Source organism: Blennius ocellaris, assembly GCF_963422515.1.
Source record: "Blennius ocellaris genome assembly, chromosome: 19".
In the NCBI taxonomy this organism is placed as follows: domain Eukaryota; kingdom Metazoa; phylum Chordata; class Actinopteri; order Blenniiformes; family Blenniidae; genus Blennius; species Blennius ocellaris.
Window position 1 is genome coordinate 20238861 of NC_137668.1, and position 16714 is coordinate 20255574.

General features: G+C 42.9%; 1 protein-coding gene across 1 annotated transcript in view; it reads left to right on the plus strand.

Moving 5' to 3' along the window:
* The window catches only part of mmp16a (matrix metallopeptidase 16a (membrane-inserted)), a 70543-nt gene that overhangs the window by 11130 nt on the left and 42699 nt on the right, over positions 1 to 16714 (plus strand). Inside the window, exons 2-4 of the mRNA XM_080514897.1 lie at positions 7358 to 7506; positions 9163 to 9285; positions 15266 to 15570. Of these exons, the coding sequence (XP_080371023.1) occupies positions 7358 to 7506; positions 9163 to 9285; positions 15266 to 15570 (577 nt within the window). The remainder of the gene's footprint in view (positions 1 to 7357; positions 7507 to 9162; positions 9286 to 15265; positions 15571 to 16714) is intronic.

Below are 16714 nucleotides of genomic sequence, written 5' to 3' on the forward strand. Positions count from 1 at the left end.
CCCTAAAAGGCTGAAAACTAAATGTACTAATGTAGCATTCTCTCCTTTGATGCAGGGAACTGAACTACTGACGCAAACATGCTCTTAATATCTCCTCATTAACAATTCATGCTGTTTTCAACGCTGCTCATTTCTCATTCTCTTATGATCTGACACTCCGGTCGAAACAGTTTTCCTGTTGGCGCTATAGTCTTTTTGAAAGCTGTGGGACCTGGCGACTACATAAAGCTTGGTTACCGCCCTGTCACTGTTATTACACCAAAAAGCAGTCCAAATTGCAGCTCCGTAGAACAGCACCGTCCATGCTTACAAGCACACTCGTTATCCATTTTCTGAGAGAGGACAGGGAGGAATTTCTGTCTTATTGAATAAAAGAGCCTGTCCAGCCGGCGCCTCCCGCTCCCAGGAACCCTTACATTGGCAGAACACCGGGAACCATAGATCACTGACTGAAAGAGCAAATCAATGAGGAGGAGAGGCGAGCGGCAGAGAGAAGGGAGATAAAGAAGTAAAACAGCGCAATAAGGACAGATTGGAGAGTGAAAGGTAGTAAAAAGCAAAGTAAAAGAGCTTGGCACTGATTCAGCAAAACTCATTTTTAGGATCTTTTTCCTCTGGGATTATAGAGGAAAGGGGCTCCCCTGATGGATGCAGCAAACTCAGCTATTAGGACAACAGATTTAATTACACTCGTTGTTGCACATCAGGTTTGAATTATTGAAAATTGAAATGCCGTAAACTCACTCCCGGATATCTGATCTGCATTAACGTTGGTCGACGCCCATCCAAGAGCAGAAGCCCTTAAAAAAGCATTTATGTTTTCCCGGTGTCTTATTATGCTTTCCCTAGTGTCTTATTAACTTAAATCCTTAGCTCCTCTATGATCTCTTGTGGCCACTTAATGGGGTCCCCAGATTGGAAACCATTGCCCCACGCTATCGATTTACTTGCAGTAAACTAAACTTAATAATACGTATGCTCATCTTCCTGGGAGCTTTTCTCCGAAGAAGCCACAAAATGCTAATGGTGTTCAAGTTGAGACGCAACCTCTGAACTTAGGCGTGATGATGGAATGGAAGATCAAAGTCTTGGCTCCAATCTCTCGGAGTGTACTCAATATTAATAGATTTGAGCCCTGAGCTGGTGTCCCACTTTGATTCTCATTTTGAAGAAGGTGGATTTTGATTCTGGAAGTGCAGCTGTGGGAACTTTTATTTGGCCGTGAAGTGTTTCGGTTTTTCTATGTGACAAATTAATCGACACAAATGGCCAGCGGTAGCACCGCGACTGTTCTCGGGTGGGAAAGTCTTGAAGTGACCTGAGGTGTGTTGGAGAGATTTAGAATATTTGACTGGGCATGAATGATATTGCTCAAGGTTAGGTCGGATCAAAAGTTCTACTTAGTTTAAAGGGAAAGGTCCTTTAGGAGTGAGAGAGGCAAAACAAAGTGAAGACACTTGGGTACGAACTCAAAATGGCAAGAAATTGTGGAGTACAAATCTTAGGTGAGACCTTTGCCACAAGTGGACATGATGGAATGATTTTTCATTTTTCCCTGATGCAGGGGGCTGCACAGCATATCAGGAATAACCACCATCGATTGTTTCCATGTGCTGGGCTTTAATGCTGTGCAATTTCAAAATGACAACTCTCAGTTTGCCATGCCTGATGGCTACAGGGCGGAGGTCAGGAGAATCATGGGTAAGAAAAACACATCCAAGAAACCGCTTCGCTTCAGAAACACTGCTAGTAGGAACTGTTGAGGCAATTTGATAGAAGGACGAAATTACTTTCACAGCTTGTGCAAACATATAGACCGCTTATTTGGAAATACAAAAAACAAAGACGTCAATGTCTTGTACTTAAGTGTCTGTATTTATTGCAAATCATTACAACACGAGCTGAGTTAATAAGTGAAAACTATGTTGTTAAAAAGGAAGAAATTCAAGGGATTGAGGGAATTGGACAAGGCAAAAATATATTTACTTTCGTTTGCACTACGGGAAGTGTTGGAGCATTTCCATGTTGGAACCAGCTTGAGCGTATTTTGGACATACCAGTTGGTGCTTAAAAAAAAAAAAAAAAAATCATACTGAGAAATAGCTGCAGAGAAGACATGGTGACCAGAACGACTCGGCCCACTGCCTCCGCTGTCAGCTTGGAAAAGTTTCACTGAAATTATCAGCCGTCCTCCTCTGCTGCTGCGTTCGTCCTATGTGCCCTCTCCCCGCGGCACCGTATATAACGGAGCGACATGACACACACTCATCCTGCCTCCATCTCGTCCCCATATGGGACGCTGAGCCACCCCTCACCTCCAGCGCCATCGCATCGCCGCCATCCAATATCCTGTCAGCGACTGAGTGACAGACATAACAGATTGACACTCCCGAGCCTCCGATCCGTCGCTGCGTTTGATAATGGCTGCATTGTCTGCAAGCACAAACACTTCACTTACATCCAACACCTCTTCAAAAAGAACAACACTTTTGGAGGATTTGCAGCTTTCATTTACATAATAGTCTAATAGTTTTGTTTTTGCACACAGTTTTTAGTCCATTGCAATAGTTTTTTATCATAATTTTTTTTTAATGTGAAGTTTTCTTGCAGAAGAAAGAAATGACCTTAAAAGTGTATTTTATCAAACAAAAAGTTTCGAAAATCTGACGCTTGATGTACTTAATCTTGTGTGGAATCTAACCCTTTATTCTCAGGCTGAGGTTGTACAGTATTATTTTAAGACTGCAAATAAGAGGGGGAAAAAAAGGCCTTTTCCTCAGATATGCATTGCCACGTCTGAACTGTCGACTCTTTCATCAGCTTCTTCTTTTTTTTTTTTTTTCCTCTGTGACTGTTTCACCCGAAAAGAACCAGAGAGCTCACGGGGGCAGTACTTTCAGGACAAAGCACACAATAAAAATGTCAAGAGAGGAGACGAGAGGCAGGGACGGCGATGATTACAGGACGGGAAGACGCAAAATAGACGTTAGAGGGAAAACAAGAGTGACATGACAGAGGCAGGATGTGGCAAAAGTAAACACAAAGCTTCGCGAGAGAGATCGTGTGAAGTGCTTGAGTCGTGTTTTTAACATTTAATCACTCAGAAAACGCAACACATGAAAACCAAACTGAAGACATCAGGAAGTCAAAAGGCCGCTCGAAGAGCAAACATGCTAAATTTAAAATATTGGTGATCTTTGATGATTCAAAAATGAGATCAAAGTAAGTACTTCAATTTAAGAGCACTTTCACGCTTGCTGTTTTGGAAGAAAGAAAGTTATTGATAGTTATTTAGCCCGTCGTGTCCCGGGCAAAAAGTCCTCCTCGGGGGATTTGAACTTTTGCACTTACGATCCCGCGTCAGCTCACTAGTTGTATTTTGGGATCACGTACAGAAATCTCTCTGAAGCGAAGCAATCTTGCCGAGACTGGCCCGAAGCGATGGTATAAGTGCAGCTCCAGATGCGTCATGACGCCAAGATGACCAAAGAGCTTGCACTGGGGCTTACTCTGATAGCAGATCTCCAACGATGACGTTAAATGTTGCTTTTCACATCCTATTTCTTCTCACCAGTTAAATCCAAAGCGTCTAATGAATGTCTGAACGCAAACTGTACGCCTGAATATTTCATTTTGTATATTGATTTATTTCCAGCAGAAACTATTTAAAGTGCACACGGGCAACGTTCCAGATCTCATTGACATTTTCAGCTAAACTGCACGAGTATCACAATCACGGCGTTGTCTTTTTGGAAAGGCAATTATAAGCTTACCAGGCTTCAATCATCTGCATTTTTAGGCCTAAGTCATTGCGTTTTGTCTTTCACCAGAACACCAGAAAACTGCACCATGCCTGATTGTAAGAAGAAGTGTCTTTGGAAAGAGATTTGTGGATGTTTGTCTGTGGGGCCGCTGTGTTGTCTGCCGCCCGTCATGTGTCATTTCATGGCTGAGCTCTCTGACAGTGTCACTGGGCTTTAGCGTGTGCATTTGTCAGCTTGTTTTCAAGTGCTTTCATGACTGTGTGTCTGAGTGGTGTGTAGCGTGTGTGTGTGTGTGTGTGTGTGTGTGTGTGTGTGTGTGTGTGTGTGTGTGTGTGTGTGTGTGTGTGTGTGTGTGTGTGTGTGTGTGTGTGCATGCGTGACAGATTACAGAGGCGTAGTTTCTTTACCTGAATGAAAATCACACCCATGAACCGCCTCTCCCCAGAGTGCAAAAAGCCTGACACATGGTAATGTTATCACCCACTCGCTGGGCGCGAGGCGGCGGAGGGCGGGGAGGAGGGGGATGGAGATGGTGAGCGTGCAGATAACTCCCAGCAGAGAGAGATAAAGAAGTGAAAGGGGAAAGATGGAAGCGAAAGGAACAAAAAAAAGAAAAAAAGAGGAGAAACCTCATGTGCACAGGAAAGTTTTAGGACGCATGAATCATGAAGCGTGCATAAAGTTCTGACGTCTGCCACGCTGATGAGAATTAGGTACGATAAGTTACTCAATGCGTGCGTGTGCCTACCTGTTGAGGGAATGCATGTAGGTAGAGCGCTGGCGCCAATCACATCATGAGGAGAAAATCTGCCTCAGATGCTGTGGAGTGAACCTCCATCTGATTTGTGGCTACGCAGGATATCAATGTATACTTTAATTGTAAACTTCACTATCCTTCAGGATTTACTTATTTGGTTACTGTATTTACACTTCATTACCTGGGTCCCCAGTTTACTTTATTAATACTTTCCCCTACAGGATAAACACTAAGTCGGGGCTCAGTGGAGGAAAAAACTGAAACAAGTGTTAAGACTCCCAAAGTGCTTGATGAGTTATTTTGAGCAGTTAAGTTATTAAGAGACTTCTTTATTTGAGTTAATTTATACGTCTTCCTGCAGAGTAATTCATCATTTTCACATGTTCACTCAACGTGCTGTGCACTAAATACATGTTTTATTGCTCCAAATAGTTATTTAGTGGTCTGTACTGTTGGTTCAACGTCAATTTGTACTGGTACATATGCAACTGTACTATTTTTTTTTTTTAATTGGTTTTGGTAAGAAATGATAGAATACGAGAAAATTAAGAGTTGCATAAACTATTCAAAATAGTGTTGTTATATAAATTAAACAAAATCTAACCCCACAATGCCTTTTACCCATAAACCTTTAAAGGTGCAATATGTGATATACTGCTTGAATAAGCAGCAGAATGAGTAAACAGTTCTAATGTAATTTTAAAGACAGTTGGGATGTGCTGCTGATATATTATCTAAAACCAGCAAGTTTTTCCAACTCGAGATGGTTTTGCATTTTGTAAGATTGTGTATTTGAGATTGTGTATTGCATAAAATGAAAGGAGGAAGGTAGCAATAGCTGAAGGTCTTTCTCTTATAAAGTCTGTGTGATGAGCAGGTACACGGTGCTTACCACGGCAGCTATCATCCAAAAAGATGGTAGCTGCTTTTTTTGGTTTAAAAAAATAAATGCTCTCAGATGTTAATGTCATTGGGAATATACTAATCTATCAATATCTGGACACTCTTCACCCACAAAATGCACCCGGAAATCATTGTGTACATGTTTTGCTCTCATGATATCTGAGCTGAACAATTTCTCACTTGAATTTATAGCTGAAATCTGCTTTACACAGTCACTGTTTCACCACTTGTTACTGCATATTAATATACCTGCAGCGTGGATGCACCTGGGCACCTCTCCAGCTTATGCTGACGCTGACAGATAGGGGATGTTTCTCATTTACTTTCTTCATTTGCATGTTTGCTGAGTATCATCCTGAAATTACTTCAACTGAAAAAATGACGTCGCTATTTCCTTACAGATTGCAGCGTTTCTCAGTTTTATTTTGCCTTGTTTGCGTGTATACAAATAGCGCCATGCATTTAGTTTGTAAAGAGCTTATTGTTGCTGCTCGTAGTCTGGCACGAGGCTTTTCTCAGTGTAACCAAAGCTGTGGACTCACATTTGTTCCATTGTTGAGTAATGGTTTGCCTTTTTATTGCTTTCTCCTCGCCTGCTCTCACACCACGCCCGCCTCCCCGTTTCGTGAATTTCATTCTCAGCGTGTCTGCTATCCTGAGCAGCAGGCCTCCATGATGACTGAAGAGCCTTGACAACGTCGCGTACAAGAATAGCTCCCAGGTTTCACAGCGCCGCTGAATGAGGAATAATAAGAATAAAAAAAACAAACTTAAAAAAATAAAAAAAGAGAAATGTATGAGACAAATCTGCAGACCTTATTGTGTCTATGAGGCTCTGGACCAGACTTCACTTTCTCCACACCTTAGGCAAAAACTATTTCGCTCTAGCTTTTATTGGTTTTGCAGTGCTAAATACAGCAGTTGGCCAGTCCGTTTACCATCTTTATTTCAAAGACTGAGACAATCCAAATCCCTAAAGGCTCTTCTGTGGGGAAGCCCGGGCCGATCCATCCCATCTCCTGCCTGGTCCAGAGATCTGAGCTGTGATTCCCTCTGGCTGGATTGTATGAGGACACTGAAAGCTCCATTACACCAAAGCCTGTCCCCAGCAAGCCAAATGACATGATAACAGATGACATTCTGCTCAATAAACTGCAAAAAGAAAAGAAAATACCCCTCCTTATCGTTTTGTTTTTCTTGGGTTTTTTTTTTTTTTTTACAAACGCCTTTTAGAATTGAGTTGAGGTCTGTTTTTTGCTGATCTTTGCTCTCTCTCGCTTTTGCACAAAGCTGTATCTTGATGACATTGGAATGCAGTTGTAGGTCATGCACAACAAGCTGTATTTTTGCCTCAATGTATTCATGAAAAGTTCAAACTGATTTAAATGCACAAATGCAATTCTAAAAATTCACATCAGGCAATAAACACTGGGGGCTTACACAGAGACACACAACATTTTGTGCACATGCACATCCAATCCTGCTGCAGAACGTGCAAACTTCACCCCGGAAGGTTGCGTCAGCCCCAAACCAGGAACCATTTGCTGTGAGGTGACAGAGCTCACCACTGTGAAAGCTGTTCAGGGGAGTGACACACTGGAGGGATTAGTTAGTGCGTCTAATGTCTTTGAGCCAAATGAATCCTTAACTAAGTGTTGAGCATTTTATATTCAGTCACCTACTGATGGCTCCCACCATAATGGTTGAGTTTGCAGGAGATCCAGAAGAGATGCATTAGTGTGTCGGCGTGCGGTAGAAACCCAGCATCTTGAATCTCTGTAGTGGGGAAAAAATTAAAACCTTCACGCATTAAACGTGACCATTTCCATCACGTTTAGTCCTTTCGCGGTGAGGCTTCTGTGCATGTTTTACCTCTTTTCTCCAAACACTATAATGTGTAACCTTTTGTCCTCTTTGTTTTCCTTGTTTGCAGGCATGGCTCCAGAGGTATGGCTACCTCCCTCCTGCAGACGCCAGAATGTCAGTGCTGCGTTCGGCCCGAGTCATGCAGTCTGCTATCGCTGCCATGCAGCGCCGCTATGGTCTAAATGTCACAGGGACTCTGGACAGCAACACTATAGAGTGAGTCACCAGCATCAAAAGCACCTTTCAAGATGGGCCCGTCTGTGTTTGGCTCGTGATAGGGCGTTTCAAAGAGAGCAACGCTTATTGCCATTGCAATGTAACAACCCACACACATGGTATATCACAAAATTTACAGTATGGATTTTTGCAAAAGAACTGAACTGAACTGAAGTAAATTATGCATTTCCACATAATGTACTCAATGCTCTGATCATGATACTCAACTGCTTTCTTGCATGTTTGCCCCAAAATTCCAATAAACAATCAACAGCATCATTTTACTGAATGGTAAACAATAATACATTGCTACTACATAAATACAATTAATCAAGGGAGTACCACCACACCAGACCAAGCAGAGGCCTGCTCCTTTGATATCATAGCTGTTCTCCCAAATTGATTGATGCTGTTATGCTTGATGTGTATGATCCGATAAACACAACCAGATGAAATTATCTCGGGCCCTCAGGCACACTTACAAGTTTTTCCAGGAGGACTGAACAAAAGCCAGGAGGCAGAAACATGCCCCCGATCAGTGCCGTCGTTACGGCCGCGTCGTTGTTCTTGATTAAGATTCGAAGCGACGGTTGTTTCAAGTGGACTCGACGTTTTCCAAACGGCTGTCGCTTCTTTCGGTCGGCCCGTGCTCTGCATGCTGAAGGCAGCCGGAGTCCTTTCCCCCACCAGACACAAAGTTAACCTGACATAGATTAAGTGGGGCGTTTTAATCTGATCAAAGGGACGTTTTGCGGAGCGGGTACACCTCCGATGTGAGATCAAAGGCTGCAGAATGCCTCCGTATTAATACTCGTGGGAAGAGAGAGTAGGAGGGAACAGAGACAGTGTCTGGTTTGGCCTCATCCGATCACTTAGACATGTGGCTTTCAAAATAAATCACAATAATAAATGCTCCCCACGAGCTCCCCACTGCCATTTATTTTAATTATAATGATAAGTTAACAAAACACTTCATTCAGACTTTCAATCTTTAAATTACTTTAATGTTTGCGGCTAACAGGATTATGAATATTAGCTTCTCAATAATGTCAAAAACACAGTAATGTCACAATGTCGTTATCTTGTACGGCTCGAAATCCAAAATGAATCCAGTCACACTCCTCATCAGAGGGTTGAACCAACTGGAGGCCGGCTTTTTACCCAGTTTTAACCTCTGCGTGGGAGCGTCATGCCTTCATACCTGCGGATCCTTCAACTGACACGTCGCTCAAATATCAGTGAGCGACGTGTCAGCCGTTGGCGCTGCAAACACGGCCGAGCTCAAATAGGCCAGTGAACCGTAACGTGTGCGGTGTCGTGCCCACCCATGTGAATGCAGACTAACATCTGTCCAACCACTGGACTGACACAGAGTGAAATATGATAAGCTAACAGCACGTCTGTTTTTATCCCTCCCCTTTCTGCTTCTCGTGGTTGATGTAGGGATAACACAGTAAGGTGAGCCTTCTTTTGTGTGTATTATGTGTTTGTGCCTACATTGAATTACATGCATGTAATCTTTTTCTATGTGTTTTGTTTGTCTTCATATGAATCGTTTTGTTTTTAATTATCATCTTTTGTCAGGGTTTCATTCAAGTTAAATTGATTAAAAAAAAAAGGTATATCCTCGGTGAACACGTTGCGTCTCTCCTGCAGGTGGATGAGGAGGCCCCGGTGTGGAGTTCCTGATCAGATAGGCGGAGCGTCCAAATTCAGTGTCAGGAAACGGCGGTACGCGCTCACGGGACAGAAGTGGCAACACAAACATATCACGTACAGGTGCGTAGATTTCCATTTCCTTTATCAAGGGTTTTCTTTAGTACGCCATCAGACCGAAAACACTATCTTAAAAGGAATTTATTTTTGAAAATGAGATCTCACAAAAAAAAAAAAAAAAAAACTTTCAGGGCAGTCACACATTTTCACAAAGACACTATTATGTCTCAAAAACCCTGTGATCATTAGTTGGTGTAACTATCGCTTCACATTTCTTTCATATTTATGAACTGTGTTTCTCAACGATCACACAAAAGGAAAACTACATTTACTGTTTTATATCTTGTTTTTACGTGACGAGTGGTCATTCACCACTTCATTTCTTTGAAAAAAAATGAGTATTGGAGTGGTAGTAGTATTGCATGAGGTGGTGAGAAGTGAGTCTGGAGAAAATGTGTAATGCACATTTACTTTGATTGGCAACTGAAAAGGTCGAACGAATCTGAAACAACATCTTCTTTCACTTGGGAGCATTTTTACTGGAAATACTGAAATTTATGGATTTTCAGTTTCATTGTTTCATCGTGTCCTTAACAGTCTGACTTTTTTGCTCATTTTCTCCGTTCTGGTTTTTTTTTATTGACTCTTTTATATTGAGGCAGCATCATTACACATTTTCCAACTTCTTTTCGATCTCTCAAATCACCAGAGTATGCCAAAAAAGACCAAGTTATCCAGACACCCAGTCAACAGCCACAAAGAAGTACCTGATATCAGCACACACACACACACACACACACACACACACTCCCGCAAGGCTTAACCAGTCGTCATGACGAAAAACTAAAACCATCAAAAAGCAAACAGCAGCTCTAATTTACATCCTAGATGTCTTCTATCTCTTTCTCCATCCAAATACTGGATGCAAACCAGATATTCTCTTCAAGTGACGTAAGCGCACTAACTACTACGACCCACTACGCACATAGGATTTAGATTTTGAACAGAAGTTTAAATTGTTTTCCACAGATCAGAATTGCAGCAATATACGAACCTTGACTTTCACATCTATCGGACATCATGTCCCATGCGACACGTGTTCCGTGTTCTTCTAACCTCACGCTGCAGCTTCATCCAAAGAGAACATGTAACATAAATGAAGGAACTGTACATGTCGGATGAAGACATGCAGCACCGACCTAATCACCAATTTCATAATTCACAAGCACATTTTCGAACATCCAGTTGCATATGTAATGAAGCACAGGACAACATGATGCACTTACATAATGTTTCTCCGCTGATTGTCGTGAGGTCAGTCGCCCAGATTCTGCAATATTTTATTTGTGCGATGCTGCGGCTTGCCCCAGGCTCCATGTTCCATGAGATAATCCTGAAGAAGTAAGCATGTTTTGATTTTTTTAATTCTTACTCTGCCATTGGGATAAATGTACATGCTGTATTGCATGCTAAATATAATCTGTGGATCAGTGACCCTCGGCTGAAGTAGGACTGTATATCACTGATGGCACGACTGTCCAGATTCATGCCGGCGCATTTTTTCTTTTTGAGTAATTGCGCTGGGATCGGGTTTGAAATGGCTCGCCCGAGTGCGCTCTTCATCTGCGATGACACCGGCATGAAAAGAGGCAAATGAGCCGGCTTGATGAAGAGCGCAGTAAGTACTACATAGGTGGGAATGAAGAGGGAGGAGAAGCAGCTGCAGAGAGAAAGAGACGAACAGAGAGGGGAGGAGAGGAGTGGAGGAAACCCCGGTGGAAGGCAGAGGGTGCTCTCTGACAGATTAGGGTTATGTAATAGGATGGGAGCGTTTTGAGTGTGTCTGCTCGTGTGTGCATAAGTGTGTGTGTGTGTGTGTGTGTGTGTGTGTGTGTGTTGTACATGGATGTGTGCCTGGCTTCTAGTCAAGAGTCAGATGTGCCTGCAGCTGCTCTTTTTATCTCCAATTGGCGCAATGGAGGTAGTTAGAGAATGCAGCGCATCCATCTCAAGATCCCCCTCAAAGGTGTGTGTGTGTGTGTGTGTGCGTGTGTGTGTGTGTGTGTGTGTGTGTGTGTGTGTGTGTGTGTGTGTGTGTGTGTGTGTGTGTGTGTGTGTGTGTGTGTGTGTGTGTGTGTGTGTGTGTGTGTGTGTGTGTGCTTCCAAGGTGATATTTGTCAGTATGTCCATAATAAGGAAAGATGCTTCGTTGGCGCCGATTCAAGGGATGAAGCATTTCTGTTCTTGTCAGCATCTATGCAGCACCCTTCATTGCGAGACTTAATCCACATTTAAAGAAACGTTTTTTTTTTGTTTTGTTTTTTTTAATGGTGCATTTACAGGCAGAAGGAACATTGAAACCTGCAAATAAACCCTGATTGTTGGTGTAGCGTTGAGCATTCTTCCCACTCAGAATCTTTCCTTTCTTGTGACTCTTTAAAGTTTGCATATTTTTGCATGCGTATGCGGAGGTTTCTGCCCTTCATTTATTTGACTGCATGGATTGTACCATGATAATTAACCAGGTCAGTTTGGGTTTTTGGGCCAGAAGCCATGTATACATGCATGACATTGACATATGCCTTTGTTCTAGAATAGTTTTATGAAAATAGTTATACAAGATGGTGATGTGACATCCAATTAAAAAAAAAAAGATTTAAGGTTGAAAATACCTTTAATTTCACCCTAAAATGATTGTTTTTGTTTATATGAATACACCAAATTAAACCAGGAAGTGGCAGTTCTACATCATCATGCACAAAAAATACAATAAGTTAATAAGCAGTGTCATTAATATCATTATTTCATCAGTTTTTGTTTAGTGTCCTCTCATCTGGTGGGTAGAAAGGAAATGCTACCACACCACACGCGCATAATGCATCACACTGAGTTTTGGGAGTTTTTAGTTTCCTGGTGGCTCAGTGGGAGAAAGTCTATTAAAAAAAAAACCCCAAAAACCTTGAAAGACCCTTTTCTTCCACTTTCAGGCTTTAAGCTTCTGAAATCATCTTGAACAACAACTCTGGCATTTCGAAACGATATCAAACGCATGACCACCCCAGGTGTGTGCTGGTTTCCACGCAGCCGCATGCGGACCTTGCTGTGGGGAGGCACTAATTAGCTTTGGCATCCCCACTGTTCTCCCTGCATGCAGGTACTATTACTGCACATGAGTTGCATCCGGAATCATTATCGCCTCACAACATGCAGTTTAATATGTGATGTGGACTCGGAGCAGGCTGGGATCCTTTTTTTTATGTGTTGTTTTGTTGCTTTTTTCACCGCATGTGGTTCCTTTGTTTATCAGGCGAGCCCTTAAAATAGGATGCGCATACAGTGAGACGGGTCGTAAAAAGTCAAAGGAAACCATCTTTCTATTCCTCAAGTGGTCACAGTTGTTGGTAAGGTCTTTCAGACCCAGCAGCACAAGGGCATGTATTCATGGCGAGCCCTGGGGGTGCCGCAATGTTTTTTTTTCTTCATTAAATTCCGAGCGAGGACGCTTGCAGTCGTCCTCTCTCTCTCCGGGTCAGCTGGTATCGATTTGAAAGAGGGGCTGTTTTCTTGGGTTTGTTATGCTTGTACTTCCATCGGCTCTACATAAACCCTTCAAGAGACAAAGCGGCAATCCGAGCCGCCTCCTTAAGTGGCCTCAATCAGGCAAGAGATGGTTTGCTTACTCAACGGCAAACTATCTCGCTAATGCCTCCTCAGTTTCTGTCCAAGGCCGTTGCTGTAATTGTCAGCACCTATCTCGAGATGTACGCCTTCATTACTCGCACTTTGACAAGGACAATCAAGGTCGAGCACAGCATTCGTCACGATCTGCATCACTCCAGCCAGATCTCATCACAGTCACAACACGCCATCAGATGTGGTTACGGTCTTCTTGATCATGGCGAGCACACGTCTCACCACTTCTTGCCTTGAATTCACACCTGTGGTGCAAACGGTCCCGGTTTTCTTTTTTTTTTACTTTTTCTATTGCCTGTGCATCTGAAGTTCCCATCAGCAGCATTTTTAAAGTGCAGTACTTTGTTGATGTTCTGTGTTTTCATTGACTTTTGTGCCTATGACTCTGCTCTTCAGCCATCAGCTATGAAATGTTTAGGGGGTTTTAATCAAGTACAGTTTTTCGATTAGTTAATTAGCCTATTTGAATGAACTAACTGCATTCGTCTTGTATATTTAAATAAAACAGAGCATGAATGCACAGAAACACACTTTATCAGAGTTCAGTCAGTCTTTTGCAATATGTATGTTGTGGATGTTGAATTTATTGTTGATAACAATTTGCAGTACACTGTGCTGCCCTAGGTTAATGTTATAACTGCTAATTAATATTGTAGCCTTTTAGTAAATGTAGGAGAGGACATCCGAAATCCCTTTGTCCATCCATCAGGTGGACTGAAAGCTAACGTTTCACTGCTTTCTGGCTTCTATATGAATGAATGAGCTGCTGTTTACCAAATATGCGGAACGAAACAGTGTCATAATGTGCCTTGGACAGAGACCATTCCTGCTCTTTCAGATTGTTTTGTTTCCGTTAACCTGCCTTTGCAACCTGTCCAAACAACAATAATACCATTTTCTTAGGCTCAGGTATGTCAAAACAGAAATCATTAGTAGAAAGAGGTGACTTTTGCAAAAGTTTCAAGAGTGTAATTATAGCAAACACAGCTCTGCTAAAGTGGCTGTCAGCCAGTGGGTTTTGAAAAAGAGAAGCAGTTTGCGAGTCGGAATAAGCAATTAGGACGTTTCAAATGAACACTGCAGGTTATTCAGCAGTTCGCTATTTATATTTTATAACCAGCCTATAAGGTCCCCTCCATTCACAGAGCTTGATTTCATTAATGAATCAGTGCTTACATGCGGTACAAGTTCACAGTGCGTATAAGGTGCCTTGCAGCCGCAGACAAAGACGTTGTGATAATATTCATTCCCATTATGGGAAGTGACAACCTGACAGACAAACACAGGCTCTGTGAGGAATCAAAACGGAAACAAAAGCCGAGGAGGTGACTGAGGGTACAAGCAGGAGGAGAAAACTGGAGAATGTTGAATTATCTTTAAAGACTCGAACAAGAAGGCCCGGAGGGAAAGAAACACAACAAAGACTTTGCCACGGTGCCGGGGTTTTTTCCGGGGTTTGGGGGGGGGGGGGGGGGGCACACTTTATTTATCAACACTTATCTGAACATCCGCCAACCACCAGCAGCGTCGTGTGGGCACGGAGAGTATCGTGCGTTTGCAAGTTTTCCAAGTTGGGCGACGCAAGCCACACCTATCCGTCTTTCCCCGGAGACGAATTTAAATAGAGCGTGGCACCGAGATATTTTCGGAGCGAATAAAGTGGAGGGAGGATTTTCCTGATTGCTCAGAACCAGACTGGGGTTCTCAGCGGGCAGTGGGCTGTTGATAATCCTTAATTAGAAAATACATTCCAGAGGCAGGAAATTGTCCCGTCCTCTCCACACCTGCAGCAACTCAGAGCCGGCAGGGGAGGGCTCAGCTGTTTTTACCCCCGCAAATCACTCCATTTAGCTCTCTGTTGGCAGACAGGATGAGCGTGAAATGGCAGCATGCGGGGAAAGCGGCGATAGTTGGTTTTTTTTTGTTTTTTTTGTATAGTGAGATCGCAGAGATTGACATGCTGCTGCGCTCGCCAGCTTCAGCCTTTATGCTATACTGAAGAGACTATTGTTTTTGATCCCACTATATTTCATGCTCCAGAGGAGTTGAACGCTATTTACTTTCACTGATTAGATTCTTTTCTTCTCATTTTTCCCTCTGAGTGGACATCCAGCAGTATAAACCCGCTCTTAGGTGTGTTTGTTTTATCAAGCGCTCTGAGCACCCAATAGTCTTATCAGTGCTCCTTACAATGGATTTGCTCGTCGTGACAGCTGAAGGAGAAATCCCGATCCCAGGCTTACTGGCCTGTGACGATAAGAGAAAATTATCTGGTGGTGTGGAATGTTTACTAAGAGTTCCAGCGTTTTCCCAGCCTAACTTTTACCTCTCCCGTCTCCCGTCGCCACAGTATAAAGAACGTGACGCCCAAGGTGGGGGCCGAGGAGACCCACGATGCCATTCGGCGAGCCTTCGACGTGTGGCAAAACGTGACGCCGCTGCGCTTCGAGGCGGTGCCCTACAGCGAGCTGGAGAGGACCAAGAAGGACGTGGACATCACCATCATCTTCGCGTCAGGTTTCCACGGCGACAGCTCGCCCTTCGACGGGGAGGGTGGCTTCCTGGCACACGCCTACTTCCCAGGGCCGGGAATAGGAGGCGACACGCACTTTGACTCAGACGAGCCGTGGACGCTGGGCAACCCCAACCATGACGGTGAGCACTGCGGGGCCTTAATCGAAACTGTGCAAGACTTATTAAATCACTTTACTTCATCCTGAAATAAACATATTTTCTCCTGGTGCTTTCATGTGGAAACTGAAGAAACCCAAACATCGATTTCTCATTTTTGATTTGCCACCTTTATACTCTACTCTCCTTTGAACCATGTTAAAGACTTTATTGACATACTTTTTGTTTCGCTTCTCGCCGTTTTAAAGTGCCTTAGAACTCCTAACTTCAACGCCTTGGTTGATTTTTGGATTTGAAGAGGAGAAGTTGGAAAAGGCCTCAAGTGTGGCATTCTGAGTTAAAACCTTGACACATTTGAGAAATCTGCCTTTAATTTCAGCTTTGCTACAAGCAATATGACAAGAGAATTAATGTATGTATTTATTTTTTATTTAGAACACTTGCAACTTTTGTCACAGTTTCAGTAACTTTGCCCAAATCAGCAATTTCATGTCATTAAGATGATTGTAACCATCGCCAAGAATCTTATTTTCGGGTTTTAATATGTACATTTAGACCGAACGAACAAAAACATACGACTGAAAGTAACCAAATCTGGTAAACTTAACTTTGAGTGGATTTTTTGAATAAAAACTGAAGTAAAATAAATATAACTTACTTGCTACTTTTGAATAAGTCAAACTAGAAACATGTAACCAGGACCTTCGTTGCACATTTCTAGTCTCTTAAAGGGTGTGTTGTGTGTTCTCCTTTTCACAAACGTTTCAGGAGAATCATTTATCCATTTGCTCGGTTGGTTGCTTTAAATCTTTTTTTTCGGTTCAAATCTTGAGCGGTTCAGAAAAACTACATCCGTGGTCAAACGTTGATCTTTGCAAAGCTACAGCCAAGACTGACGCGGTCGTACCAGGATTGTATTAAGCACGATATATCAGCTCTTAATCCTCTGCTCACAGGTCAGATTTGTTACATGGTGAACGTTGCTCTCACTGGTCAGCCCGCTGCTGATTTCTCCTCGGCTCCGGTGTGATTTAAGTCCGATGCTCACTCAGTCCTTTCTTTCTCTCCGAACTACAATAATCATATCGCCCTCAGTCTGCGCTGACCTCCAGCCCCGTGCCCGAGCTGGATGTTTGCCCTCGTGGCCTTGCAGCTTGTCAGGCGGCCT